This window comes from Cucurbita pepo, chromosome 9, assembly GCF_057944985.1.
Source record: "Cucurbita pepo subsp. pepo isolate OVF chromosome 9, ASM5794498v1, whole genome shotgun sequence".
NCBI lineage: Eukaryota > Viridiplantae > Streptophyta > Magnoliopsida > Cucurbitales > Cucurbitaceae > Cucurbita > Cucurbita pepo.
Window position 1 is genome coordinate 12522682 of NC_141806.1, and position 17499 is coordinate 12540180.

Genomic DNA, 17499 nt, shown 5'->3' on the forward strand with positions numbered 1-17499 from the left:
TTTAGGTTGAAGGAGGGCAGGTATAAATGCAAATCTATAATCTTTAAACGATGAACTTTCCTCACTAGTTTGAGTTTTGTTTAAAATAAAATATGAACTTTCCTCATTATTCGCATTAGATGTTCATTATTTATGTTTCTTAAATAACGAGTTCGTATTTAACGAGCTTTAACATCTTCAGAGTCCTAATCGGTTTTTGAGACTATGGCTCGAGGCCCTAATTGGCCCTTTACGAGCTTGTCGTCGAAACTCATGTCGCCTCATTGCCTCTAATCTTGTTTATGTCTCAGTTTGACATTAACGCACACTCTTCTTGGTGTGTTGGATGATACATCATCCTATTCGATTGCATCATTACACTTGTCTGTCTTAACTCTCACCTAGTTGGATGGACGCCACTTGAAGGTCGTCACCTTATCTGTCGATATGTGGGGGTCACAACCTACAGGCTGAAACTCACACTTGTCTCGTGCCATGTGCACTCGATTGAACAAAGCTTCGGCAAAAACACATCGTCTACGATACCCATCACTTTTTACTTGCATTTGGTAGCTTATTCCTAGAGTTCAATCGTGTCAATACGTGATTTAAAGCCCTTGTCTTTATAGGTTTGGTCAAGAATCTTAAAAGGTTGGGTTAAAAACACTTTTGATATTAGTGCGTTTGCACATTATTCTCATGGAGTGATGCTCAATCAATTTTTTAAAAAATTAATTTGAAATAAGTAATTTTTTAGTGAAATATTTGATATCGAATATTAAAAAAGGCTTACTAGTTTTAACTTTGAATCCTACCATACTTTCATCGTTATAAAAATTGATCGAATATCTCAAGTCAAGAACACTTGTTTGAGATTCGAATCACTCCACAAAGCAAAATTGATCATGTCGAGCTTGAATGATTCTACATGCAACCTAAACTATATACAACATTTTTCAAGTCTGTCTGATAAGGATAACATACATGGCGTTATATAGCCACAAAATGAAAACTCTTAACCTTTCACGAGGCTTTCAAAAAGTTATAACCTTCTACTTTATTATCATAATTAACTATATTTTATAGCCATAGTTAGCCACTATGTAAATAGGCCTTAATACATTAAAGAAACACCAACTAAATTACTCTAAATTATGATTCACCCAAAACTTATAACAATTAATCTTCATTCTTGTTCAAGGTGGCATGAACTAAAATATATTTTGATAATTTCAACAACATTTTCTTCACATCTTCACATCTATCATCCCTTCTCAAAGTTTAAAAATAAAATGTTGTTGACCTATCGTGAGAAAATTTAACTGTCGTGACTTGATTTTATGGCTTTTGCAGTTGACGCCGTCATCCATAATGAGACTCCTAACTTTGTTTTAAAAAATGCCGAACATGGCTCGAGTATCTTTAATAGTCATCTTTTATAATAATTTCACATTACTAAAAGAATTTTGAATGTATAGTACACTACTCGTGTTAATTTTTTCTCGATCGATTATATCGATCGTTAATCATTTTTCATCAAACTTTTATGAATGAAGAGAGAATAGTTCTTATCCCCAAAGTTGTGGTTGTGGTGGCACCAACAAAGCCCTATTTTGAATATGGACAATGATGATAATTGATATTCACTTTTCCTACTCTTCCATGTTTTCGTTGTCATGTTTGTGCTAGATTCTCGATATTTTTTTTGGTTTGTGAACCTGTGCCCCTCAAGTTAAAAAACATGTGGAAAATAATTATTAATTATTTTTTTTCTTTTAAAAGATTACAATGTTTTTTTTAGGGTTTTGAAAGATTTCAACCATGGCGGAGGACAAGTTCATCCATTGTTCATCATTGGCAAAAACGGACCGAAAGATCATAGAGAGGAATAGAAGAGAAGAGATGAAGGCCCTTTTCTCCGATCTCCATTCTCTTGTCCCCAACCTGTTAGACGAACACGACTCTCCACAATGGTATGATATTGTCCACTTTGAGCATAAGCTCTCATGGCTTTGCTTTGTGCTTCCCCAAAAGGCCTCATCCCAATGGAGTTAGCATTCCTCACTTATAAACCCATGATCATTCCCTAAATTAGTCGATGTGGGACTTCCATCATCCAACACAACCAAAGCTCAACGGTTTCATTTTTTTTCTTACTCTCTGTATTTTTATCATGTTTAGATGATAAGAAAATTTGTTTAAATAACTCCGAAATTTTTTTGAGTTGCTTGTAGGAAGGTGATACGACACTACCTGATCAGCTAGAAAACGCCACAAATTACATAAATCAATTGAAGGAGAACGTGGAGAAATTGAGAGTGAAGAGAGAGAAACTAATGGGATTGGGAGAAAAAAACATAACCAGAGGTGAAATTGAAGCAAGATTATTGGTGCAAGTTGATGCTCATCAGGTGGGTTCTTTGTTGGAGTTTCTTTTGACTACTCGGTTTGATTATCATTTGGTTTTAAGACAAATCCTCCAACTGCTTCAAGAAAATGGAACTCAGATCGTCCATATCAATCAGTCAACAGTTACCGATCGGGTCTTTCACAAGATAATAGCTAAGGTAAGATAATAAATCTAATTATTTACATAAATCAATTGTACTAAGTAAGAAAATTGAAAATATTTGTGACGATTGAAAACTAGATGGTGGGAGAAGGAGCGACCTTTGAAGACGCTCAAGGTGAAAGGATTTGCAAGATAGTGAAGAAATTTGTTTCCCAATACAAAGATGGCCAATGCACGGGTTAATGTTTTGTTCATCCCGAAGATTTGTGATGTTTATCTCATTTGGTTGAATGCTTCAAAATTTGAAATTCAAAACTTTTTTAGTTTGCAATGCAATGCTTTATGTTTTAACTTCTGGTTTTCTCTATATCATGGACGAGGGTCGGTTGTAGATTCAAATTTCTAATCTTTTAAATAAGAAAATGTCTTCACTCTGTTAACCATTTTTTTTTTTTTTTTTTTTTGAGGTATTCTTAAAAGTTTTATGGACACAAATTTTAAAATTGGATTGTAAAGAAAAACTAAATATGGTACATTATTCTCATTGGATGTTCGTTATTCATTTTTCTTAAATAAGGGGTTCGTATTCATCGAGTTATACCATCCTCGGGGCTCTACCCGATTTGAGATTATGTCTCAGCGCCCTACTCTTCTCTCTTCAAGCTTGTTTTCGATAGTTGTGTTGCCTCGTTCCCCTCCAACCTTACTTGTGTCTCAACTTAGCTTTAATGCATACTCTTCCCAGTAAGTTAGATGATACATCATCCTCCTTGTTTGTATCACGATATCTGTCTGTGTCTGTTCTCACGTGGCTAGAAAGGTGCCACTTAAAGGTTGCCACCTTTTCTGTCGACATGTGAGAGTCACAATCTACTCTTTTCTTAATGAGATCGTGACACCACGCTTGAATCAAATTCTCACGAGGCTCTAACCTCATAAATTAAATAGACTTGTCGCTCATAGATTTTATAATGTATATTGCTATTATGGCTAACAAGTAGAGTGCAGCGGAAAGGACAAAGCTTTGGCAAAAACGCATACGTCTAGGATACCCCCACCACTTTTAACTTGCATTTGGTAGCTGATTCCTAGAGATAAATCTGTGATTGTGATGTAAAGCTCATGTCTTTATAGGTTTGGTCAAGAATCAAAGAGTTGGGTTAAAAGCACTTTTCATATCCAATTTAATAGTGCATTTGCACATTATTCTCATAAAATTGGAGTTATGGTCAATCAAATTTTTAAAAAAATTAATTTAAATAAGTAATTTTCTAGTGAAATATTTGATATGGAGTATTAGAAAAGGGTTTTAAGGTGTTTTAACTTTGAATCCTCCCCTCCTCTTTAGGTTACTATCTAATTTTTTAGAGGTCTAGAATCACTAATATATGCATGACATGTTGAGTACTTTAAGAAATATTCAATAAATGACTTACTATTGGGGCGAGGGAATGCAAACACATGCAATCATGAATAGAGACCAATCATTTAAAACGATAATCTCTTAGGTGGCCTCGAGTTCGGACAACTTAAACGTGTAATACTTCTCTACACATGACCTATAGGTGTGAACGAGGGCCCACCAGACAGGCTCGCACACCCCTTGGGTCTACATGGTTGGGCTAGTTAGATGAAGTCGGACGTCCTGAGGTACAACGACCGTCATGTATTATGTCAAGCATGATAGTCGTCATCATTATCATAGTATATGCGTCCGTACTCATCATAAAAGGGAAAATATCTTGATATAAACGAACATACAATATACATGAGGTCCCTAGGTAACATGCATGCATAAGATTTCATGCATTCATCATTCATAACATTACTTAGGAGATGTGCATCAAAAAACTCTTCATTGTCATACCTGTCGTTAACTCAAAACCCTTTTAGATTCTTTAAGATTATAAAAATGAGCAAAATACTCTCACACCGTCCTCAAATGTCTCTAATCTTTCCTTCTCTTCTACACCTTTACTTCCCCATGGCCGCAACCGCTCACCATCACCACACTACTAGTATTAACACTTGTGAGTCAGCTGACGACTATATTTTTAAATTTAGTCGTAAATTTTTTTATGCTGGAAACCCAATGGGCTCACTCAGTTGATCCCACAATTGTAGCATCTATCATGGTGAAGGGTATGACTATAATTAGAGATTTTAGTTACGTCGATTTAGGTCAATTAAGTAAGTGGCTCTACTGTTGGCTTAGTTGGATGAATTGTATTATGTATGATGACGCATGCATCGTGACCTTTGCACTTGTGATAATTATGCTTGTTATGCTATGCCATGTTGTATCCTACTATGTCAAGTTATAACATGTTATGCCATATGATGAGTTATGTCGTATTTATAAGTTATGTTATAGTGTGATTATGCAATGTTGTAATAATATGTTATGATGTTGATAATTTCTGATCTACAAATCTTTATAGACTATGCCATGTAAGCAATGCTACGAAAGTCTTGCAGAAAATTACGTTGTAAATGAAATGGAGGATGACTTGCATTATAAATTTATACCATGATTTTAAGTTATGGGGACATGATTCATTTGTGTGTTCTATGTATCGGGATAGTTCTCCGTTATGATTAATACGGATGCGTACCTTACGACATTTATGTTTGTCATGATGTTGTGCGGGCTCTTTCCCTCCGTAGTGTCTAGTTGCCGTTAGCAAGTGCTAGCTCGATGAGCCTGGCCTAGGGGGTACACGAGTCCGCCTAGTGGGCTCATGTGCACATGCATGCGTGGGGCGTGTGTAAAGAAGTACTATACATCCAACTTTTTCCGGACTAAAAAGCAACCTAAGGTCATGCTATGTTTTTAATATGATAGGTCCCACCATATGGAATGTATTTGCATTTCCAGACCCCCATGGTGAGATTATTTACTAAGTATTTCTTAAACAAATACACTCAAGTCACAGCTACTCTTATTTTTCAAGTAAAGGTAGGAGGAGTTGTACCCTCTTGTGTAATGACTATGAGGTATTGCTCATAACAGTGGAACCCCAGGTAACTGAAAGACGGGATGAATTGCAAAGGTTAAGCTGTAGCGATAAAAGGCCATTTTTTTTTCTTTTTCTTTTTGCACCAATTACTAATACAATTTGAGGAGGGTTAGGTATTTTATAGAACTTAATATGTTAGATTTTAATTATGAGATATGTCAAGCTATAGATTATTGTGTCATGCCATTGAAAATTGTGCTATATTATGAAAGTGTAGATGCATTCATAAGGGTATTGGTTTTTTTTTCCTTGTTTTATTTAAATTTCACGTTAATTATTTTCTGCAATATTGCTTTGATGATTTTATTATAAATATATAAGTCTAAAACATCGTTTTAAAATATGGTTTTTTAGAGATGGTTTAAGAAAAAAATAAGATCATTGTCGTCAAGGACCACTCAAATGGGTCCTTGACGACACCTCTTGTCTCTTCAGTTGTCCATCTATTTCTTGCTCTCTCACTCTCTCTCGTTTATGTGCTTCTCGGACTTTCCTTCACTCATGTCTCTCTTGTTTTCTTTATTATATTTTATTCAATTTTCGATTTAGAATCAAAATAATAATAATTTCTATCACGTGACATTCATAGATAGATTTAGATGTTGAAATCGTGAGGAGCATGGATTGGAACCATGTTGATACTTAGAGACCACAACCCGAACATGGTGATACTATTCATTTCAATATGGTTCATGCACGGATGGATCTTATAAATGGCATTGACAATTATGGCAACATGCCATTATTGGTCGTAGGAACAAACAGAATGGCTACAATTAGCCCCTGTCCCATACCATGTGGAGTTGATTCCCATCTAGGATACCCCATCAATGTTTAACTTCTTGGATATGATAGCTGGCTCTTTAAGTTCTATCAGCGTCGTACTATGGCGTGGAGTCCTTTTCGTCTTTACTGTTAGATTGAATGGCACGATGACCTATATGGGTCACGACCTCATGTATTTATAGATGCGTATAATGAAGATTACATTCCAAATCTATGATTTGGTAACAAACCATAAAATCATAGATTTGGTAACAAACCCTTCAAATCATAACAACTAGTAAATCTTAGACTATTTTAGTATATACAGTTATGATCTATTTTAGGTTTAACACCCCCCCCTCAATCTGGACGATGTACTACTAAGTTCAGATTGCGCCTAAAATAGCTAAAAGAAGGAGCTGGCAGTGGCTTTGTCATGATATCGGCGAGCTGATCCTTGGAAGATATGAGTCGAACATCAAGCTGACGAGTCGATACTCGTTCACGAACGAAGTGATAATCAACCTCAACATGCTTCGTCCGTCGATGAAAGATTGGATTGGCGGATAGGTAGGTGGCACCAATGTTGTCACACCATAGGCTAGGCGCTCGCGCTTGCGAGATCCCGAGCTCACGCAAGACGACTTGGATCCAAATTAATTCGGCAGTGGCATCAGCAACCGCCTTATATTCGGCTTCCGTACTAGAGCGAGAAACTGTCGATTGTTTCCTCGAACTCCAAGAGATAAGATTGCCACCAAAGAAGATCACATAGCCTCCAGTGCTTCGACGATCATCAGGATTCCCAGCCCAATCAGCATCTGAAAAGGCACTCAACAAATCAGTGCTGGACTTTGTAAGACACAAACCCATATCAATCGTGTCATGTAGATAACGGAGAATTCGTTTGACTGCCGCCCAATGTATAGAAGTCGGAGAGGACATGAACTGACACACTCTGTTGACACAGAAGGATATATCAGGACGTGTCAGAGACAAATATTGGAGAGCACCAACGACACTTCGATAGCGAGTAGTATCCTCAGGTGAGAGCTTTTCACCACCATTCAATAACAACTTCTCACTGGGAAGCATAGGTGTGGGCACACCTTTGGAGGTGAGCATATTGGTTCTGGCTAATAAATCTCGAATGTATTTATGTTGTGTCAGAATAAGTCCACTAGAAGTATGGCGGACCTCAATCCCAAGAAAATAACTCAAAATACCAAGATCCTTGACGGCAAAATCATCCTGAAGCTGTGTAAGAAGTTTCTCAGTAGCCGTAGAAGATGAGCTGATGATAATAATATCATCAACGTAGATGAGGATATACATCTGAATGCCCGTTTTGTTAAAAATAAAAAGAGAGACATCAGCCTTTGAAGGTGTAAAATCCAGCTGTAATAGTTTGGAGCTAAGGCGAGAAAACCAGGCACGCGGAGCTTGTTTAAGGCCATAAAGCGACTTATCCAGCTTGCAGAGATAACCAGGGTGTTGAGAATCCACAAATCCAGGGGGCTGCTTCATATAAACATCTTCATTAAGAAGGCCATGAAGAAAAGCATTTTGAATATCAATCTGCCGAATAGCCCAACCACGAGAAATAGCAAGAGATAATAAGAGCCGAATGGTAGTGGGCTTAACAACTGGACTAAAGGTATCATCATAATCAACGCCATACTGCTGTTTAAAACCTTTAGCAACCAGACGTGCTTTGTAGCGATCAATAGAGCCATCTGGCTTTTGTTTGAGTTTGAAAACCCATTTGCAATCAATAACGTTAAGACCAGCACGAGGAGGAACTAAGTGCCATGTCTTATTTTTTTGAAGTGCCTGAAATTCATCATTCATTGCCTGACGCCAGAGGGGATGCTCAACAACAGTAATATGTGAAGTAGGTTCAGAGGCAGAAGACCGAGCTACAAGATATGTTACTGTTCCATCTGTACGCACCTTGGGTTTCTTGATATTGTGCTTCAATCGAGTACCATACGGATGAGTAGTAGGTGCAGGATCCACATTTGAGGGGACGGCCCTATCAGCCGTTGCGAGGGGAGCAACCGATGCTACAGCAGTTGGTTGACCAACGGCCGAGGATTCGACCGGGCATTGCGCAATATCATCTGCTGGCGGAGGAGCCGAGGCCTCAATCATTGGCGGAACAACCAACGCCGATTCGCATGGCAGCGACGCGGAGGATTGTTGCGGCAATTCCGAAGCTGATGTAGACACCAAATTTTCTGCATCCAAAGAGTTAGTAGGCCCAGACATATGCATGTGATCATTCTCCAAATTAGTACTGCTATTACCCAAATGCAAGGTGCACAAATCAGGGGCATTATGCGTCGACTGCATGATTGGGGAAGAATTAGGTGAGGCTCTCTTGAATGGAAAAACATTTTCATCAAATATGACATCTCTAGATATATAGACACGACCAGAATCGGTGTCAAGACACTTATACCCTTTATGTGAAGAACTGTAGCCTAGAAAGACACATTCCTTTGATCGAAAAGAGAACTTTTGTTTGTTATAAGGACGAAGATGAGGCCAACAAGCACACCCAAAAATTTTTAATAAGGAGTAATTTGGTGGGGTATGAAAAAGAAGCTCTAAGGGGCATTTTTTATCGATGACACGAGTAGGAAGACGATTGATGAGATATGTGGCTGTAAGAAACGCGTCGTCCCAAAATTTAATAGGTACATGAGCATGAGCTAGAAGGGCTAGGCCAGTTTCAACAATATGACGATGCTTGCGTTCAGCAGACCCATTTTGTTGATGTGTGTGAGGGCACGAAACACGATGACCAATTCCAAGGGAACGAAAAAATGTGTTATGAATTTTCTGATATTCCCCACCCCAATCAGATTGGACCCACTTGATTTTAGTATCTAGGAGGCGCTCAACATGAGCTTGGAATTGCAAAAATATACGAGGAGCTTCTGTACGATCATGCATCAAATAGATCCACGAAAATTTACTGAAATCATCAATGAAACTAATATAATATTTAAAACCCCCAACAGATGGAGGTGCAGGGCCCCAAACATCCGAAAAAATAAGTTCCAAAGGTGACGAAGACCTATGGGAAGAACTAGTATATGGTAATCGATAACTCTTTGCTAACTGACACGCATTACAAACTGACAAAGATGACTCACTAGCACACGAAATATTATTTAGACGCAAAATGGATTTTATTACTTGAGATGAAGGATGTCCAAGACGTGCATGCCATTGGGCGTGAGTAGTAGATCTGCTCACCAAGGCGTGCTTGAGATTATCGACATCGGATGGCTTAATAGGATAAAGACCAGATTCACACGTCCCATTTAGGAGACTTTTCCTCGACTGTCGATCCTTTATAGAAAAATGCCAAGGATGGAATTCAAAGAATACGTCATTATCACGAGAAAATTTATGAACAGAAAGAAGATGTTTGGAAATTTCAGGCACATGCAAAATATTACGCAACGCAAGAGGACGAGTAGCAGTATTAATTAGAGAATGACCAGTATGCAAAACACGCAAACCTGCTCCATTGCCGACTTGAACTTGTTCACCTCCATGATAACGTTCACGCACAGCGAGACGATCCAGGTCACTGGTGATATGGTCTGTAGCGCCTGTGTCGCTGTACCAATTTGGGTCAATCTTGTAAGAGGAAGTAGCCGCCAGTGCCGTAGGAGGAGCAGAAGAAGGTTCATCTTGATAGGACTCATCCATCCTATGCCAGCAGCGGATAGCAGTATGCCCCACTTTGCCGCAGATCTGGCAGGAAGGACGAGCAGAAGGGCCACGACGATCACCAGCAGGACGAGAGGGTGCATAACCTTGAGAACGACCACGACCGCGATCCCTACGCCCACGATTCTTCTGCTGACCACCACGACTAGCATAATTGGCAGAAGATCCAAGATTTAACTGAAGTTCAGCCTGGTGTTGTAGTTAGCGAGCTTCATACGTCATTAGATGTGCAAACACATCATCAAGGGTGAGGGCTTCACTCTTGGTAGTCATTGAGGTGACGAAGGGATCATAGTCAGGGCCAAGACCAGCGAGAAGATACGCGATCACATCATCATCCTGCAAGGCAGAGCCGGCGGCGGCCAGCTCGGTGGCTAGCCCTTTGATCTTGCAAAAATAATTTGCAGCAGATTGATCTCGTTTCTTGGACGTGGCGAGCTCAACACGAATCTGAGTAGTGCGAGCACGAGTTGACGATGAAAATATCCGCTGCAGGGTATCCCACGCCTCCTTGGACGTAGTAGCGGCAACCACATCATGAAGAATCTCCTCAGACATGGAGGAGAGAAGGCCGCTAAGGACTTGTTGATCCTGATCATACCACTGATTATAGGCCGGATTAGAGACCAGCTCAGCACCAGCAGCAGTTGAGGAAGGGATCAGCTTGGCAGGTGCAACATTGGTCCCATCGAGGTAGCCCATAAGCTTCGTACTCCGTAGGTAGGGGAGGAGCTGGGCACGCCATATGATGAAGTTGTTTTTGGTTAGACGAATTGTGACAACATGGTGTAGAGGGATTGGATATTGTTTAAGGCCAAAAGTCGCCATGGTAGTTGAGACGGTGTTGGAGATGGTGGATGGAGAGGAGGAAGAAGACATGGCGAGGAGTTTAAAAAATAAACCTTGGCTCTGATACCATGTTAGATTGAATGGCACGATGACCTATATGGGTCACGACCTCATGTATTTATAGATGCGTATAATGAAGATTACATTCCAAATCTATGATTTGGTAACAAACCATAAAATCATAGATTTGGTAACAAACCCTTCAAATCATAACAACTAGTAAATCTTAGACTATTTTAGTATATACAGTTATGATCTATTTTAGGTTTAACATTTACAAGTTGGGTTAAAAGACTTTTCAGATACAATTGGTTTGCACATTATTTTTATTTGTAGTTTGTGGAAAATTGCTTTTTATAAAAAAAATATGCGTTTGAGAAATAAGTAGGCTCGAACTTGAAATCTCTCTAAAATTTTTACGATTATCAAAATGATCAAAATATTCTCACGCTACCCTTCCCAAAATGATCAAAATTGCTTTTCATTTGGTTGGTCATAGTGATTTCAATACAAATTTGAACTTAGTAGTTTTAATAGTCGTTTATTAGCTATCCATATGAAACTTGAACTTATGAACTTGCACTTATGAACTTGAACTTAGGCGAGTTCAAATTTGTATTTACCCGTCATTGACCAGCCATATGAAGCTATAGTCGTTTATTAGCTATTAGTTCCTTAAGTAAATTCAGAACATATGAAAATGAGAGTAAAACATATGTATCCAAAAACTAGAAAAATAAAATAGACAACACAGTAAAACAATGTCGTGATCTAACTTAAAGGCAACAATAAAGTGCAACTATCCTAACACAAGTTTCATGGTTTTCAACGCAATATCTCTGTCATCCGTATAGGGGTGCCTGAAATGAAAAAATAGCACAAGACTTGAGTTTCTAAGGAATACTCATTAAGTGACCTCACTATTGGGGTCGGGAATGCAATCACATGCAACATAAGGGACCTATCACTATTGGGCTAGCACTGTTTGATGGATTATTGGCGGGCACCCAGAGAATAGTGACCGTCGTAGCATCATGGTAAATATGATGATCATTTTAGTCTCATAGTGTACGCGTCTGTACTCATAATAATGGGGAAGTATCCTAATGCCCGTGAGCATACAATTATGCATGAGGTCCCTGTACTTCCCATCATGGCATAATAAATAATGCAAGACAACCTTCATTCTTTCAACACATTAAGCTTGGTAATTATGCGTCCATAATTCTTCTACATTATTTCATACATAATATAGCTTCCAAGCCTTGATATAGGGAGATTGTGCATAATAGATTTCCTTATTTCAAAACATATCATAGCATGTCATGGCCTAACATAACATATCATGATTCGCCATGGCATGTCATAGCATATCATGACCTAACATATCATAGCACATCATGACATCTCATAACAAACATAATTTATCGTAACATAGCATGACATTTAGTTTATACCATAATATTGTTTGGCATATCACATAGCGTAACATAACATAACATCACAAATCAGAGCATATCACACATATGACACGTGTTCAGCTACTACAACTCATTGATAGTAGTTTAATGTTGCTCTCTAAAATTTAATTATATCTAAGAAGTCCCTCTAAAATAATTTAAACTTGAGTCCAAATAATTTCAAACTAGCTAAAAGATATTCATACTAACCTTCTAGTAGGAAAGGGTCCAAGCGTATCAGACCCAAGTCGGATCAATCGAAATGCAAGCCTAATGTAACAACCCAAGCCCAAATCCATCTCCTTCGGGGCTCAGCCTCCTCACTAGCACATCCCGGTGTCTGGCTCTGATACCATTTGTAATGGCTCAGTCCACCGCTAGCAAATATTGTCATATTTAGGTTTTCCCTTTCGGGCTTCCCCTCAAGGCTTTAAAACTTGTCTGCTAGGGGAAAGGTTTCCACACCCTTATAAAGGGTGTTTCGTTCTCTTCCCCAACCAATGTGAGATTGTGGATTGTGAGATCTCACACCTGGAACTGTCAAAAAAATGTATTTTTCAATTGGCTTTGAACCGATCAAGTAAAATAAAAGAAAGCAATTATTGTAACTTATAAAATCAAGAGACCACTATTTTATAACATAACTTAGTCCAATGCCCAATTTTTTCAATACAATCTTCACTTTCTATACTTTCTTTTGGGTTATTACAATAACCCACGTTGCCAATTATGGAAACATGCAATTATTGGTTGTAGGGACAAATAGAGTGCAACCTGTCCCATAGCATGTGAAGTTAGACAAAGCTTTGTCGTCTAGGAAAACCCACCACTTTTAACATATGTGGTACCTGAATCTTAGAGTTACATCAGCCTCGGCCTCGTACTATTGTGTAGAGTACTTCTTGTCTTTACAGGTTGGATTAAAAAAACTTTTCAAATCTCTCTATAAGTTTATTGAAAAACGCTTAAATAGATTGGAAATTCAAACGACTCTAAATCTAGTTAGATAACATATATTGTATATAACTCGAGGCATTAGACAAGTAGTCTAATGAGTTTCGTACAAGCACTTGACACTTACTTTCATTGTAGTAATGTTGTATATTAGGTTAATAATACGATAGTGAGAAAGTAGAGTCTAAATATGTGGTATCCCACATCGGTTGAAGAGGAGAACGAAACACCCTTTATAAGGGTGTAGAAACATTCCCTTAGCAAACGCGTTTTAAAGACTCGAGGTGAAGCTCGAAAGGGAAAGCCCAAAGAGGACAATATTTGCTAACGGTGGGCTTAGGCTGTTACAAAATAGATCAGACTTATTACATTAAAGAGGCATGCAATACTACTAGAGATGTACATGTGGCAGGGAATGAAATGAAACGTATTGAAGCTCGGAATGAAATATAAAAAAGTTTTCTTCATCTTTGGAGATATATGAAACTTAGAAATGAAGCTTAAAAAAGTTTCTTTTTAGAGTGGGACGGAACGAGAATATAATCTCTATCCCTGACCTCATTTATCTAATGGGGAGAAATATCTCCCCACTTACTCCCTAGTGGGGAGAATCTCCGCCTAGTGGGGAAAAATATCTCTTCACTCCCTCCCTCATTCCCCGTTTAAACGGAGAATTCAAAGCTGTTCCTCACGACACCCTTCCTTCGTACGTTAAATAAACAACTCTAAATACTACCTTTACCGAGTTTGTCACTAATTCGATCTACACACTAACTTAAGATTCTCTCATAAAATGCTACAATTTACCTCAAGTTTGGACTAGATTCTCTCATAAAATGCTACGATTTTAATTTTTATTTAAATTAATAAAAATGTTCTTAAATTTTGTACGTTCTCCTTAAACATTCCCTTAAAATTTTCAAAATTTTGGATAATATCTTTAAACTTTAAAAAGATTTCAAAAATATTCTTATCAGTGCAGGTAAACCGTTAGTATTTTGTTTAAAAAATGTATTTAAATTTTTTAAGGATGTTTCAAAAATACCCTCGAATCTTAAAAAGTTTCATTTTTTTTCAAAATTTCAAAAATAGCATTAATTCCTTTAACTTAATAAAAAAAGAAGTTTAAAAAAAAATTTACAGTCAACATAGGAACGAAAACCATCTACCCACACCTCATAAAATTTTTTAACATTACTAAGTTTAAGAATATTTTTTAGACAACGTACAAAGTTTAAGAGTAGTAAAAATTTCAGGTTGGGGAACATTTATTCAAACTTGAGGGGTGATTTGATTTGATGTGGTTAGAAAGTTACCCAAAGTTGTGGTTGTGGTAGCACCAACAAACCCTCATTTGCTTTTATCTTCCCCTTTGTGTTCTTTACGTCACTTTTACAATTATTTAATATATAGATATCTATAAATCTTCCATATTTGTGTTGCAATGCTTCTGCTCCAGCCTCCATTTCTTTTGGTTCATGAACTCAAAGTTAAGTGAAAAAAAGAAAAAAAGAAAAAAAGAAAAAACGTTTCCAAAATAATATATATGTGATTTCACCATTTTTTTTATGTTTTTCATTTTTGAAGGTTTTCGAGCTCCCAACGATGGCGAACAACTTCATCCATTGTCCATCATCGGCAAAGATCGACCGAAAGCTCATCGAGAGAAATAGAAGAGCAGAAATGAAGGCCCTTTTCTCGAGGCTCCATTCTCTTGTCCCGAATCAAAGCTCAACGGTTTCTTTTTCTTTTTTTTTTTTTTTTTTTTCTTACGGTCGTGTTTGGATGATGAGAGAATTTGTTTGAGTAACTCTGAGAAAATTTTGAGTTGTTTGCAGGAAGCTGAAACGACACTACTAGATCAGCTAGAAAACGCCACAAATTACATAAAACAATTGAAGGAGAACGTGGAGAAATTGAAAGAGAAGAAAGAGAAGCTAATGAAATTGGGAGAAGAAAGTGCAAGGAGTAGTGAAATTAAAGCAAGATTATTGGTGCAAGTTGAAGTTGAAGCTCGTCAAGTGGGTTCTTCGTTGGAGTTTCTTTTGACCACTGGATCTGATTATCATTTGGTTTCAAAACAAATCCTTCAACTGCTTCAAGAAAATGGAACTCAGATCGTCTATATCAATCACTCAACTGTCAAAGATCGGGTTTTTCACAAGATAATAGCTGAGGTAAGATAATACATTAAAAATTTGTCTGATTAATTACATGAATCTATATATATTATCCTCTACTTAATTACATAAATCAATTATATTACGACGCTTGAAAACTAGATGGTGGGAGAAGGGACGACGTCTGAAAGCACTGAAGGTGAAAGGATCTGTGAGACGGTGAAGAAGTTTGTTTCACAATACAATGTTTGATGTTTTGTCTAAAACATCGACTGGTCTTGAAGATTTATGATGTCGTCTTGGTTTGGTTGAATGCTTCAAAATCTTAGTATTCAAATCTTTCTTTAGTTTGCATTGTAACGTGACGTTTTCTCTCTTCAATAAATTAGGTCTTTATTTTGATTTAATCAATAATTACCATTTTGTTTAGGTTAAACAAGAAGCTGAGGTATAGATTTAAATCTCTAATCTTTAAATAAGGAAATGTATTCATAGTTTGAGTTTTGTTTAACGTTAACCGTGATTCAATTTGATATCGAGGTCGAGATCTTTTTATTAGATATTCATTTGTATATAAAATATATATCTCGTGCAAACCTTACTGGAAGAAATTCAATAAGAAAAATGTTCATTATTCATGTTTCTTAAATAAGGAGTTCGTATTCATCGAGTTTCAATATCTTTCATTAAGAAGTGACCAATGTAAGTAAGCTGTATACCTTCCTACCGTCACTTTAATTGTTTTCGTTGATAGTGTAATTAATTAAGCACGTTGATCATTAGTTTTTTTTTTTTTTTTTTTTTTTCCCATTTAGGTGTGATAGGTAAAACGTATGTTTTACCGAGAGGAAGAAAAATTTTATTTAGTACTTATCTAAAAAAATTACGAGGAACGTGGTGATAATGGTTTTAGAAGTAATTATTTACTTAAAGAAGGGTTTATAACTCGATCTTTAATGTTACTCGATCTTTTTTACCGTTTGAATTTGTTCATCGATTAAGGGTTTCTTAATTTTTTTAGGTTTTAGGTTGTCGTATTTAAAACTTATCATAACACTCGAGCGGTATGAAAATTAAATATCTTTTATAGTCAAATTTCCCGAGAAGTTTGACCGTCAAATTTCATAATTTTTTTTAGAAAATCACATGAATTCATGAAAAATATAAAAGAAAATAGTGAAAATTGGAAAAAATCTATCCAAGTCAAATCCGAGGGGTAAATTAGTCATTTTGACATTAAGAAAGAAAAAAAGTGAAAGAAAAGAGGAGAGAAAAAAAAAAGTTTAGGGTTTTTAGGGAGAGAAAACAAAATCCACCCCGAACTTGATTTGTTTTTCGAACTTTATTGAAACTTCTCCATTTGGGGATCCGAGAATCATTTTAGGGTTTTGATTTATTCAAATCTGAAGTAAACTTTATAGATTCTAGAGTATGATTCACACAACTCTATCAGTAGGTAGGTTTTGTGATTTTACTCTAGATTTCCAACCGCTTAAGTCCACTGCTAGCCGATATTGTTTTCTTTAATCTACAGTTTTAAAACGCGTCTACTAGTGAGAGGTTTCCACATCTTTACAAGAAATATTTCATTCTCATCTCCAACCGACATGGGATCTCACAGATTTTGATCGACTTGAGGCCATTTTTGGCATCACTAAAATTTTTATACGTTGGTTCCATATCTTTATACAATAGACAACGTCACCGAACATGGAGAGAATATGAAAAGAATGAAGGTGAGAGATTCTTATAAATATTATTATTTTGAGAAAACTATGTTTTTTTTTTTTATTATTATAAAATATTATATTATATTTTTATTTGTGAATATTTCCTACATTCTTCCAATAAAAAAAAATGATTTAATATTTTGAATACTACTTTTTCTTTTTTCTTTTTTTTTTTTTTCTATTTTTGTCTTTTCCTTTTTTGGTTTGGAACCATTTCTATTCCTTTTAATTCTTTACAAAAACAATTTAAAAAGAAGAAAAAAAAAAAAAAAATTTGTCGTTGTCCTCTTTCGTTGCGGCCCCACCAAACAAAGAAAAAAGTACTGTAATCATTTCTCACTTTTTACCACACGAAATAAA

The 17499-nt window shown here is 36.7% G+C and overlaps 2 protein-coding genes and 1 non-coding gene across 4 annotated transcripts; 2 read left to right on the forward strand and 1 right to left on the reverse strand.

Moving 5' to 3' along the window:
- The first annotated feature begins 1576 nt into the window (after positions 1-1576).
- Positions 1577-2840, forward strand: LOC111802138 (transcription factor bHLH162-like). The gene is made up of 2 exons (XM_087126623.1): positions 1577-2022; positions 2214-2840. The coding sequence occupies exons 1-2, from the start codon at positions 1801-1803 to the stop codon at positions 2553-2555; spliced, it is 564 nt and encodes a 187-aa protein (XP_086982749.1). The 5' UTR covers positions 1577-1800; the 3' UTR covers positions 2556-2840.
- A 7394-nt stretch (positions 2841-10234) lies between these two features.
- On the reverse strand, positions 10235-10374 carry LOC147791326 (small nucleolar RNA Z247). The gene has a single exon (XR_015422552.1). It is a non-coding gene; the product is annotated as a small nucleolar RNA Z247 (small nucleolar RNA).
- A 4147-nt stretch (positions 10375-14521) lies between these two features.
- Positions 14522-15942, forward strand: LOC111802586 (transcription factor bHLH162). Of its 2 annotated transcripts, none has more exons than XM_023687009.2 (4): positions 14522-14622; positions 14877-15026; positions 15128-15466; positions 15572-15942. In XM_023687009.2, exons 2-4 carry the CDS (start codon positions 14895-14897, stop codon positions 15659-15661), a joined length of 561 nt encoding a protein of 186 aa, XP_023542777.2. In that variant the 5' UTR covers positions 14522-14622; positions 14877-14894; the 3' UTR covers positions 15662-15942. The 2 variants fall into 2 exon arrangements, with proteins under 2 accessions (XP_023542777.2, XP_086983295.1); XM_087127169.1 differs by lacking the exon at positions 14522-14622 and adding an exon at positions 14635-14778.
- Positions 15943-17499: the final 1557 nt, after the last annotated feature.